Source organism: Chanodichthys erythropterus, chromosome 9 (genome assembly GCF_024489055.1).
Source record: "Chanodichthys erythropterus isolate Z2021 chromosome 9, ASM2448905v1, whole genome shotgun sequence".
Taxonomy (NCBI): domain Eukaryota; kingdom Metazoa; phylum Chordata; class Actinopteri; order Cypriniformes; family Xenocyprididae; genus Chanodichthys; species Chanodichthys erythropterus.
In genome coordinates, this window is record NC_090229.1 from 11,301,867 (window position 1) to 11,315,577 (window position 13,711).

The following is a 13,711-nucleotide window of genomic DNA, read 5'->3' on the forward strand; positions in this document are numbered from 1 at the left end:
CTAAGAATGAGGGCTGCATCTCAAAATATGTATTATGGACAAGGGGTAGTAAAATGAGATTAATCTGACCTGTTTGGCTCCTGCTTTAGGGCTAAATGTAACATTCAAGGGTCAGAGTATAAATGAGATACAATAACGAAACCATATATTAACCCTTTTCCTCTCTTCACAGAATTAATTCACTCTCAGTGTGCATACACACTCACACACCCTGTGTACGCCTATGGCAGAAGCTTTATTGTATTATTAAAATCAGAGTGGTATGACAGCAGAGGTATCAAACCTGTCCAGCATTTTAATACCAGTATGCGATAGACCATAAACACGCAAAGTACATGTTGGAGGGCCTCGGCAATAAAACCCAGCATTGTCTAATTTATGGAACACAACACCAGCAACACAAGGTGATGTTTTACCCTTGCATTCTGCTGCTTTTGGTTGGGGGCTGGGGAGGCATCTTTTGTTCCATTGTTCCCATACCACACAAACAGGTCCCTCACTTAAGTCTGGCAGGAACAGGAAGCTCATTATGATGTGTCTTCACAGTTATAATCTGATTTGTACATCGAGACACTATAGCAAGATTAGATAGAAAGTCCATGACTATAGTGTGTACTATTCACCAACATGCTGGCAAATTTGTTGGGATGTATAAAGATCAGGCAGTTCTGGCAATTAAAAACAGTTAGCTATTGTTTAATATACTCTTAAAAAAACAAAAAAAAACAAATACATTTAATGCGTGTGATGCTGACGTCGTGAAGCCGGCATTCTGACGTAGAACCCGGAAGTGCTGCACTGTGTTTACTACGTCAACAGCGTAGGAGAGTGACATGGAAGAGAAAAAATGTTGAATAAAGTCTTTGTTTTTGCGCACAAAACATTCACGTCGCTTCATAACATTAAGGTTGAACCACTGTAGTCAAATGGACTATTTTAACGATGTTTTTACTACCTTTCTGGGCCTTCAAATTGGCTGTGTATAGGGAGGTCAGAAGCTCTCAGATTTCATCAAAAATATCTTAATTTGTGTTCCAAAAGATGAATGAAGGTCTTACGGGTTTGGAACGACATGAAGGTGAGTAATTAATGACGGAAATTTAATTTTTGGGTGAACTGGCCCTTAAAATGGACTCACAGAGATGGATCATTTTCCTAAAAAAATTAATTTGTGTTTATCTGAAAAAGAAAAGTCACATTCATCGGAGAAGGCATGATTTTTGGGTTAACTAACCTTCTAAACACAAAAAGAGGATAGTTTAAAGAATGTTGGGAATCAAACAGTTGATGGTAACCATTGACTTCCATAGTAGGAAAAAAATACTATACATGTCAATGGCTGCTGTCAACTGCCTGATTACCAATATTCTTTAAAATACCTTCTTTTGTGTTCGACAGAAGACAGAAACACATACAGGTTTGGAACAACATGAGGGTGAGTAAATGATGGCAAAATTTTCATTTTTGTGTGAACAATCCCTTTAAAGATTTTTGGGGGAACTATAAAACTTAAAAAAATTATGTTTCTGATCATCTGATCTACACTCTTTGTCTGTTGCTAGGAGCCTTGAACTTCGGAGGTTTTCTTTTTAACATACATTTCAAACGCTCAACACCATCAACCCAAAGATTCATGTAGTACATCTAGTAAAGAAAAAAAAAAAAAAAATGGGACAAGCAAAGAGAGATGTGGGACAAAAGGGCGGCGCTCGGATTTCCACGAAAACCCTAAAGCTCAAGATCAAGCGACGGTGCCCTTCAGATGAGCCTGTAATCTGGAACACTTCAAACCCTTGTCTTTCAGTGTTCCTCTTCAGATCCTCTCTCCCTGGGGTCACCACCCCCTCCCAGGCACAGCCAACTTCCAAGTGTGTGAGGGAAGAGGCCTTGAAAGCCGATTGCGTTTTAATAAAGTTTATTATCGGGTGGGGGCTAATCCCCGTGGTAATCTCCCGCAGACCCAAAGGAAAGCAGGATTACTCACTTGCTATAATCCCAATGAAATTGTTAGGATTTAGCTAGCAAAACAGACCAGATGGCAACAGGCTAGTTCTTCCACCCGTGGGTCTGCTCACCCCTTCCCCGACCACTCCTCACCCCCAGACACACTTAAACGCAACACATGATCTATTCATCGAGATAAACACACACGGCGCTGAGGACACTGATAGGGTGAATGATGCTCAGGCTTTGGAAAGGCTATGATGACAAAAGATGTTAGAGTCATGGTGTGTTACAAACGGTTACTGTTACATAGTCAAGTTTACAGTGCTTGTGAAATTGGTAAAATCAGGAACAGTCTGGAAGGCTGGAGTACACAAGAAAAACATAAAATCTGATTAAAAAAAATAAATAACACTACGCATCTTACATTGGTCGACTTTGTAAATGGTTAGAGAAAAACGGGGATTGATATGATGAAACAAATTAAAACAATGCCCATTATCTGTAGACTTTCGTCATTTAGGGTTGACTCTAGACTTCAAAAATCTGGACAAAAGCGATGTAGTGTATTCCCGCTGTTACTTATTCAACTAATTTTACAGTTAGATTAGTTTGTCACAAACTTTGTGTCAAAATTTTTTTTGAAAATATCTTAGAAACAGTTGTCAACATGGCTTTAAATAAAGTCAAGTATCTAATGCCATGGCAGAAAAACAAAAAAACAACTGAAGTTTTAAAAACGATACAAGACATTTTTAGAAAAAATAATTTTAATCAGATTTTACCCAGCAAAGCACTTCATTTTAAAATATGTATAGTTCTTGCTTACTTAACAGGCACAAACCATGATGTCTGTGATTCTGACTGTTTCGGGTACTTCTGTAAAGTTGCTTTGCAACACACTCTTAAAATATATTTGTGGAAAAGAAAATCTGAAAATATCATTATTTGATCAGGATGGCACAGTAAATGAACAGACACTGGGATTTAACAAAATTAAAAAGGTTTAAACATACATACAGATGTAGCTCTACTGCTGAGGGGTGAATTTTCATTATAACCACAAGATGCATTTACAGAGATTTAATTATTTTACTGAAGAAAAAGTGGGCATGTTAAAAAAAGGTTTTGTGATAAAATATTTCTTAAAATGTAAATTTTATGTTTAAGAATATTATACAAAATGGTTGGTGCTTTTAAAAACTATGTGTGCTACAGATTTCATTGAGTGGTCATATAAAAATTAATTTTTGTAGGACAAAGACATTAATTACAATAATAAAAAAAAAAAAGTTCATCATCAGATGCTTTTAAGAATGCAACTCACAGATAGATAAAAAAAAATTATATAAAAAAAGACCAGACCACAAGCAGCCCTTCAAGTGCAGGGTCTGTAAAATGACACTTAATTATCATCAAATCAAAAACAGTACTTTGTAATCCCTCAATTTCTGTGCATTGTTACTTAGGCGCTGAAGCTGTCAGTTTCTGTAGTAGCCACAGATTGTGAGATTTGGTAATTCCTGCTAAAAGTAAAAGTTTACACTGGAGCGACGCTCTAGGGCAGAGAGACTTTAGCACGTCGCAGCTTTATCCTCAGTTTAAAATACAGGTACATGGCGAGCAGACACATGGTGGAGAGGAGGTACAGCAGGACGCACAGGCTCACGTCCAGCCTGGAGAATCCCACGCTGAGCAGGGACATCCAGCGCTTGCTTTGGGGTCTGGGGTACGGCTCTATCCCAAGGTTCTCTTCCTGGCTTCCCAGGTCTCTCTTCACCCTCCAGCCTCCCTCGAACTGCAGGTCTTCCGCATCCTCCTTCTTTTGTAGACTCCTCTGTCGCACTACGCCAGACATGGCTGCGGCTCGGAGGGCTTTGGCTTTATAGTGTTGGTTTACAAAGGAATCCAGGTCTACTATGTCCTCCTGGCGCTCCCGTAGTTTCAATCCCACAATTCTTGGCTTGTGTTGGGATTGCGGCCGCTGTGGCTTCTCCCACGGTGCCTGGTTATCTGTTGTGTCTGCTCCAGTCTCCCCCATTCCCTCCAACTCCGCAGGGTAAGGCTCACCAGCCTGCTCCTCCAGTGCTGGTTCTTCCTCTTCCTCTTCCTCCTGCTCCTCTTCTTGAGGCTCTTCGGCAGGGTGGCTGTCGAGAACCTCTCGAGCTCTCCGTTCCATCCCACGGCCGGCTTCTTTCTCCATCCGAGCGGCCGTAAGTCGGTTCCTCTGATGGATGAGAGCCTGGGTCTCGTCCTGCAGGTAGTCCATCAGAATGCGAGCTGAAGAAAAGTAGTTTAGTAGGAAGATCTGCACCTCCTCCTGGTTCCACTGGTGATCGCCGGTCCACTTTACACCATGACAACTAGGACACAACTCCGGAGATGGCCACTGAATCTTAGGGAAATGTGGATCCTCACTGAGGTCTCCTGTGTGAGATAAGTAAAATAGCCATCATAAATGGAGGTTTATCATTTCATAAACAGTCAGAGGAGGAGTTTCATGAAGCAAATCATCCATAAATCAAAGAAGTTTTGACATCACAACTTTCACTTTTCACACCTGAAATTGTTAATCCAAAGTAATTCTTGCTTGTCCATCTGTGGAAATGTTAAAGTATACAGCATTGTCTTTTTCAAGAACACGGCTGAGCCATATTTCACACAAGAATGAAAAACATTAGAAATTATATTTCGCATAAAGAAAACTAAGCCTATTTGAACGTGAAATCTCATCCTCATTACTATAATAATATATATATATATGGTTTAAGCAAAAAAGACAAAAAGACTTTTGTTTCTAATACACACACACACAAAAAAAAATTTATGTAATAAAAACCAATGAGAACAATTGAGAATGATGGGAATATATAAATAAATGTATTAAAACAATTAGAATTTGAGGGGGAAACGTGCTTAATTGTTATGAAAATAATTTTCACATGGCAAAAGCCTAAAAAGCTTCATTTATGCATAATATTTATATTAAATCAATTATATATTTATATTTAAATGTGATCTGGACCCGTTTTCATGCGATTGACCTGCTAATCCCTATGTAGAAGTGTCAAACATTGCTCAACCCAAGGTTAAAACTGGCTTTAACCCAGATTAAAAACATTAATTATTGAATTTAGGGTTAAGTTAAGTGGTAAAAGCCCAAATGAGATCAATTATGCTATTTGACAGCTTAACATACCTGGAGAAGAACACTTCATTTCCCAGAATGTTCTAATTTACCTAATGCATTACATGATCATTAAAGGGTTAGTTCACCCGAAAATGAAAATTGTGTCATTAATTACTTGCCATGTCGTTCCACACCCCTAAAACCTTCGTTCATCTTCGGAAAAACAAATTAAGATATTTTTTGATAAAATCCAATGGCTCAGTGAGGCCTCCATTGTCAGCAAGACAATTAACAATTTCAATGCCCAGAAAGCTACAAAAACATATTTAAAACAGTTCATATGACTACAGTGGTTCGACCTTAAATGTTATGAAGCGACAAGAATACTTTTTGAGCGCCAAAATAACAAAATAACTTTATTCAACAAAATATCTAGTGATGGGCGATTTCAAAACACTGCTTCACGAAGCTTCGAAGCTTGTGTATCAAACTGCCAAATTCACATGAACCATTGAAATTTCGAAAAGTTTCAAAAAACACTTATGACATAAAGCCTCGTTTACTGAAATCACGTGACTTTGGCAGTTTGATTCATGCTCTGATCCACCGATTTGAAACAAAAGATTCATAAAGCTTCGAAGCTTCTTGAAGCAGTGTCACTAGATATTGTTGAATAAAGTCGTTATTTTGTTATTTTGGTGCACAAAAAGTATTCTTGTTGTTTCATAACATTAAGGTTGAACCACTGTAGTCACATGAACTGTTTTAAATATGTCTTCAGTAGCCTACTGAGCCATCGGATTTTATCAAAAATATCTTAATTTGTGTTCTGAAGATGAACGAAGGTCTTACGGGTGTGGAACAACATGAGGGTGAGTAATAAATGACAGATGCTGATGTCAATATTTAGTTCTATAAAGCAGTATTTTGTGGATTAAAATGTTTTAATTTGTTCAGAACAATGTCATTCTTTATATCAGAAAATAACTGGGTATAATAAATCAAAATGGAGCAAAACCAGGTGAACAAAAAAGGTTGAGTAACTGTTGAATTTCTCTCGCAATTCCTCTTCCTGCCATTCAAAATTCAGAATTTTGCCCAACCTTGAGGTGCTGTGAGAACCAAGTGTGTGTATGCATGTGTGTGTGTGTGACGGGTCTAAAGACATGATCAATAGACCTGTGGGCTCTCCCAGTGGGAGGATCGTGAAGATAATAGATGAGGTTGGGGTGAACAACACACCCCTCCCCATCCACATGCACACGCACCAGCCTCTTCTCTTCACACCCCCTATGAACATGCCACCATCTTCAAATTGAATATGAAAGCCAGCACCTCTGGGCTGCAGCTCTCCCTCTAATGAATTACTATTTTTTCCCTTCAGATGTTTTCCTTTCCTCCCTCCCCCCAAAAGCCACCCCAGATGGAGGCATCCGCTAATAAATTGCTCGTGGCGGATGTCAGGGGGTGGCCGGGACACTACAAGAGGTGGCAGCAGCGGTTAGTTTACATCCCTCCCCCATCTCTTACGTAGATTAATCTGATGTATATATGCATGTGTGGACGTACTCTGCATACGGCACTTTACATAAGAGATACATCAATTTTACTATGCGTCTACAGGAACCCAGGGGTCTTTATGCCTCGCTCTGTGACAGCACTCATATCTGGCTGTGATGTGATGCAACGCCTATGAAGATCTTACTTTTAATCATAGAGCCCTTCAGCACAGAGGTGACTTCAGATGTAGCACTGTTAACATTGATACAAAAGCTGGCTGGGGCGGCGCATTAATATTCATGCGTGTGAATAGAGAAGGAGCTGTCACGTAGGACAGTTCCGGTAAGCACGAGTGAATGTGAGTGCCGATGGGTGGGCAGGGTGTTTGGATGAAGGGTGGATTGGAGGTCTGAACAAACAGATGCAAAACATATAGGCTAATCCTCTTCTTGGGAGTTTCAAAAGAACCAGAGAAAGTGGGGAATTGGAGAGTTGTGGAGGAAGTGAGAGGAAACAAGTAGTATGTTTGGAATGGCATACTACCATACTATTCCTACTAATTTTGTAGCATGCAAAAAGTGCAGTGAAATAACATATGCCACAATGGAATATACCTGACTTGATCTGGCACCATGATTTTTATATTACTACTGTACATACTCCGTGAAATCAGTATTAACCCTAAATATCAATCTTGTGATCAAAAAACCCTTTTCACTTGAGCCAGTAAGCAACCACCAAAGAACAACCTAGCAACGACATAACACATTAAAAACCCTCAGAACACATTAACAGCAGCATAACAGCATAATGGCCTAGCAACCACCCAGGACTCCCAAGAAAGTAGCAACTACATAGCAACTAATTAAAAACCTCCCATAACACCTTCACAACCACATAGCAACAGCCTAGAAACCACTCAGAACGCCATAGAAAGTAGCAAATATATAGCATTAGCAACTCTTTAAACCCCTCTCAGAACACCGTAGCAACGCCCTAGCAACCACCCAGAACACATTAGCAAGTAACAACTATACAACACCCTAGCAACCACTCAAAACACTAACTATACAGCATTAAAAGCTCATTAAAACCCTCACAGAACACCTTAGCAACCACATAGAAACTCATTAAAACCCTCTCAGAACATCTTAGCAATCACGTAGCAATGCCCTAGCAACACCAGAACACCTTAGAAAATAGCAACTATATAGCAACTCATTAAAAACCTCTCAGAACACCTTAGCAACCATACAGCAATGCCCAAGCAACCGCTCAGAACACCTAAGCAAGTAGCAACCACATAGCAACTCATTAAAAACATCTCTGAACACCCTAGAAAGTAGCAACTTTATAGCATTAGCAACTCATTAAAAACTTCTCTGAACACCTTAGCAACCACCCAAAACACCCTAGCAAGTAGGAATCATATAGCAACTCATTAAAAACCTTTCAGAACACCTTATCAACCACATAGCAACACCCTAGCAACCACACAAAACACCCAATGGTTGTAGTGTTTTACATCTCTTCCTCAATTTTGGCAGACAAATCAAATAGTGATTTTACACAAAACAATTTAAAAAAAATCCAAAATAAACATTGGTTTCTGAGTTAACAACTGGACAGAAATTGCTTTTTACAAGATGTAATATAAGTCTAAGGTGTCCCCTGAATGTGCCTGTGAAGTTTCAGCTCAAAATACCCCACAGATTTTTTGCTTATTTTGGGGCATTATTAACTATGCAACGATTCAGCGCGCGGCCCCTTTAAATCACGCGCTCCCTGACCTCCCGAGCTATCGACTATAATACAGTGCATTTACAAAGTTCACAACTAATATAACCCTCAAATGGATCTTTACAAGATGTTCGTCATGTATGCTGCATGCATGTGTCGGATCATGTGAGTATAGTATTTATTTGGGTGTTTATATTTGATTCTGAACGAGTTTGATCGTACTCCGTGGCTAAAGGTAACATTACACACTGTTGGAGAGTTTTTATAAAGAATGAAGTTGCGTTTATGCATTATACAGACTGCAAGTGTTTGAAAATGAAAATAGCGACGGCTCTTGTCTCCGTGAATACAGTAATGAACGATGGTAACTTTAACAACATTTAACAGTACATTAGCAACATGCTAACGAAACATTTAGAAAGACAATTCACAAATATCACTAAAAATATCATGATATCATGGATCATGTCAGTTATTATCGCTCCATCTGCCATTTTTCGCTGTTGTTCTTGCTTGCTTACCTAGTCTGATGATTCAGCTGTGCACAGATCCAGATGTTAATACTGCCTGCCATTGTCTAATGCCTTGAACATGGGCTGGCATATGCAAATATTGGGGTCATACATATTAATGATCCCGACTGTTACGTAACAGTTGGTGTTATGTTGAGATTCGCCTGTCGGAGGTCTTTTAAACAAATGAGATTTACATAAGGAGGAGGATGCAATGGAGTTTGAAACTCAATGTATCTCTTTTCCATGTACTGAACTCTTGTTATTCAACTATGCCAAGATTAATTCAATTTTTGATTCTAGGGCACCTTTAAGCAATGTAGTGAGATCATACGTTGCATGCTGTATATTATTTCTCATACTATTTAAACAAATTGCAAGCAGTATCCTTCACAGTATACAGTAAGCAAGGATAGAAGAGGGAGAGCAAATAAAGAAGCTCCCCAATCAGTTTCACAAAGCGAAACTTATTTGCCTTCCTTCTGTGGATGTCTCCCCCCTCGACAAGTGGCAGCAGCGCTGGGCTGAGGCGCATTGCTTGGGCCTTTATGCCAGTTAAATTAATTGTGCAGCAGTGATACTAATAGGCCACTATTCATGCCTGGTTAGCCGTGTGTGTTTGTGTGTGAGATGGGAGGGAACTACTAAAGAGGCTCACGATCAGGAGGAGGAAAAGGAGGGTCCCTCTTGGGGACTGAGAGGAATAAAGGGTGTCGAAGGGTGGGAGGCGAAGGCAGAGGAGGAGGAGGGGAGAGTGCCACCCACCTCACACACACTCTGTGTAAGCCACTTGGGCCAGAGATTACAAAGCAGAGGAAGGCTTGATGCTGGCGGCGTGGCGTGTGCCACCTGCTGTCCCGGGTGTCTGGGGAATAGAGGGCCGCGTGCCCCAGGCAGGAGACACTGTTGCTGTATCAATTGTCAAGCGGTGGGAACGACTCTCCCGGGACACAAGAGACAGTGAGACCTAATCAGCAGAAGTGACAGGGGACCCAAAAGAGCCATAGGGGGACACACATGGGGGACTTTTGTCCAATTATTCATGACTTCATGGCTGGTAAAACTGAACAGACGCTAAAGAGGCAGGAGACATCAAAAGAGGACAAACAAATGAATTAAGCAAGTGTGAAGAGAGGCAACTAACCCCCTTTATAGCCCTTATGGACAACAGTCATGCAGGCTGACAAGTTGTCACAGAGATAACTAAGATTTTTATTTATGAAATGTCAACTACCATTCACTTTTAATAGTGAATTCTTATTAAAACTGTAAGGTAACAAACAATGTTTTTAATCAGAACAATAAACAAGTATAACTTCAAAATAAAATAAATTTGATTTTAAATTTCATTTAGCAGAACCTTTTAAAATCCAAAACGACTTAAAAAAAAAATAAATGAAAAACACCACTGTAGTTGTAAAACAGGAAATTATATGGGGAGCAACAGAAGGTGTGAGAAATAGAAAAAGGGATGGATGTAAGTGGAGGGAGAGAGAAAAAGAGAGATAGACAGATAGAAGAGAAGAGGACAGCTGGTGTCTGCCCAGAGGATCGTCGAATTAAAGGGATTTAAAGGGAAGAAGCTGCACTGGTGCTCTGGAGAGGGAAAATCCACCCCAAAACTCCTGGTGTGCTCTCTTCTTTTCTCTTGCTCTATACTATGGTCAGGAGTGACAGGACTGAATAATATCCTTGGTATGGTTTTTAAGTGTGTCAAAATCATTTTTAACCAAGTGCCATAATATTGTACTGAAATCTAGTACAAATAAACCTGTCCAAAAACAAACAAAAAAAAGGCTTATTAGGTTTTAAATGATCAAATGATAGCTGACAGGTGAGGACAAAAAGTATTGTGACACTTTCTGGTCACATGAACATGTCCATAGCTAATTTTGATGAACACCACCTATGGTTACTCTGCTAGGAAGCCTGTGTGAACTGACTTCATACATCCACCAGTTGGTTAAATGTAATTGAAAAAAAGTGTTTTTAATGCAGTGAATTAAATTAAAGTGGAAATAAGTTCCAAAACGCTGTCCAAATACTTTTTGGGGCCACTATATGCATCTTAAGTGTTAGTCATTTATGTTCAACACTTAACATTTGTTTACACTGAAAATACTGACCTGCCAGGCGGTTGTTGACCTGGTTGTGGTGAATCCACAGCCAGAGGACAGCGGAAGACAGAGAGGTCACATGATCCATGCTCTCCTGGGCCATACTCTCAAAGTGAGTTGCACAGGCCCTGCATCCGAAAAAACTGCTGACATAGCCTCTCATCGCCTGCAACACTTCCTGAGGTTCTGAGATCAAGAGACAGAAAGAAGAAAGAAAAGAGGAAACAGACAAAAAGAGATCGTAAAAGAGGAAGTTAAAAGAAGCACTTGCAACTTTGGGTGCATGAAGCATATAAAAATATATTCATTTATAACAACAAGAACAATAACAATAAAATGTTATTATTTTATATTATATTGCTAACAAGGCATAATTTCTCAATGATGGCTTCATAAAAATTATACTACATAATTTCTCTTTTAAAAAATAAATAATATATAATATAACATTTGAGCCTCTCCTGTAAAATAGTTAGATATTGGTTAGTAATGCATGACAACTTCAGTAATCTATCCAAAAATGTAGACACCTGTTAATTCAGACACGCAATAGGCCACTAACTAACCAATCTCCGGACCCCAGATTAACCTACACTAATTCTCTCAAACACAACACATTCTGAGGACAAGTCTAAGTCCTGGTACCTGCAGCGACAGGTCAGTTCATCTCAAAGTTAGTTTAGTGTTGTGTTTAGTGCACTTCTTTCTTTCTGTGTTTAGCTGGTGGACATAATCCAGAGCATTGCCAGTGGACAGATGGACACCCCATCCCTGGCCTTCCATCTGCAGGTTACATGACCCCCCTCCAACCGCTCACACAAACATGCATCCACACGCAGATGCCCCCTCCGCTCTTCTTCCGCCCACTGTAAGCTGCTGGATTAAGTGTGAGTGGAGAAGCTGTGTTCACTGGGTCTTATATTAACCCTTCAGATTCCAATAATCTAAACAAATCCCTCTCTTCTACCTACACACAATTAGTTTTCCAGCAGCAAAATAAGGCCCAAGAATAACACTGGCACACTGGTTTCCTGGAATGTGACACTCTGGTGTGTATTTGTATGGGATGAAGATGGACTTTAACAAAATGCACCATAAACATGCTTGAGGGAAACACAGACGGCCACACACAGCCTAATACAGATGCATGTCAGCCTTCATTACACAATAGCTAGAGCTCATCTGTCTCCAAAGGGCCTTGAGGGTTGTGACACAGGGCAGCTCTCGAGGTCAACAACAGGCCAAGATGGGCCACATAATTCAGTCCCAGATTCATTAGACCACTTACAGTGTTTCATTTACATAAGCCTGAAACATGAAAGGTCTGTAGCAGAAACCGCACAAAAAGATTAGAGATCAACAAAGCAGACTGTGAGAGACACTTCCTGACTGATGTTTCATTGATTTGTTCTTTTTAGCATATTGCATTTCTGAAAGTTGCCTAAAATCATGAAAAAAAAACAAACAAAAAAAACGACATGAAATCTAAATTGTCCCCCTTGTTACTTTTTTAATAGATTTACATTTGTGCATTTGGCAGATGCTTTTATCCAAAGCAACTTGCAGTGAGCTGTAATATTGGCACCCTTGGTAAAAGTTAGCAAATCTGACTGTGAAAATTAGTTTTTGCCATTTCTTCCCCAAGTCTTTCATTCAAAATATTCACAAAAATGTAACCTTGAATTAAAGTTAATTTACACAAAATATAAATGAAATAAATATGGATTCCTCAAATATTGCCACCCCACTACAAATTCTAATGAGAAAAAAAATTTAACAAGTATATTCCCATGGTATGTTTTTAAGTTCACCTTCGTGATCAGGAACACTTAAGTGATAAGTCACGACTTTCCGTTTTACTGGGCTCTAAATATAAAGTGACACACAAGTCTTTCCCATACTGATGGATGATTATAGGAATTTGGCCTGAGCATACAGTAATGAGGTGTGACAAAAGGTTGTTGAGCTGCACAAGTCATGAAATGGCTACACAATATTAGTTTAATTGTTGGAATACCCATTTCCACTAGCAATAATTAAGTTAGTTAAAGGGTTAGTTCACCTAAAAATGAACGCGTCTTTAATTACTCACCCTCATGTCTTTCCAAACCCGTAAGACCTTCATTTATCTTCGGAACACAAATTAAGATATTTTTGATGAAATCCAGAGGGTTTTTTATGCCCCATGGAAGGAAACGTAAAGACATCGCTAAAATAGTCAATGTGACTGCAGTGGTTCAACCTTAATGTTATGAAGTGACGAGAATACTTTTTGTGTGCAAAAACAAAATAAATACTTTATTAAATAATTTCTTCTCTAACCGGTCAGTCTCCTACGCTGTTTATGTTGTATAGACTGTGCAGTGCTTCCGGGTTCTACTTCAGAACGCATTATTGGGGTGCCAATAATTGTGGAATACATATATTTCAGGGGGAAAAAAAATTTTCAACTATTTGACTTTAAAGAAAGGTTACATTTTTTGAATATTTTGAATGAAAGACTAAGAGGAGAAATTGAAAAAAAAACAAAATGTTCAGACAGTTTTGCTCATTTAAGAAGGGTGCCAATATTTGAGGAGCCCACTGTACATTGCATTTATGGTATACATTTGATCAGTTTGATCATGCATTCCATGGGAATAAAATACTGTTGCTACTGTTTGAGCCTTTGACCTAATTGTAAACATCAGTGATCACATTACAAAGAAAAATCTTTCATGAAAATGTAATAAGCAACTTTCCCATTTCACCACTGTGCCTTTGAGAAA

The 13,711-nt window shown here is 39.2% G+C and overlaps 1 protein-coding gene across 1 annotated transcript in view; it reads right to left on the reverse strand.

Annotated features, from left to right (window-relative positions):
• Positions 1 to 2,732: 2,732 nt before the first annotated feature.
• The window catches only part of qsox1 (quiescin Q6 sulfhydryl oxidase 1), a 31,056-nt gene continuing 20,077 nt past the window's right edge, over positions 2,733 to 13,711 (reverse strand). Inside the window, exons 11-12 of the mRNA XM_067393572.1 lie at positions 10,953 to 11,129; positions 2,733 to 4,371 (exon numbers count right to left, since the gene is read on the reverse strand). Coding sequence (XP_067249673.1) covers positions 3,503 to 4,371; positions 10,953 to 11,129 — 1,046 coding nt within the window. The 3' untranslated portion in view covers positions 2,733 to 3,502. The remainder of the gene's footprint in view (positions 4,372 to 10,952; positions 11,130 to 13,711) is intronic.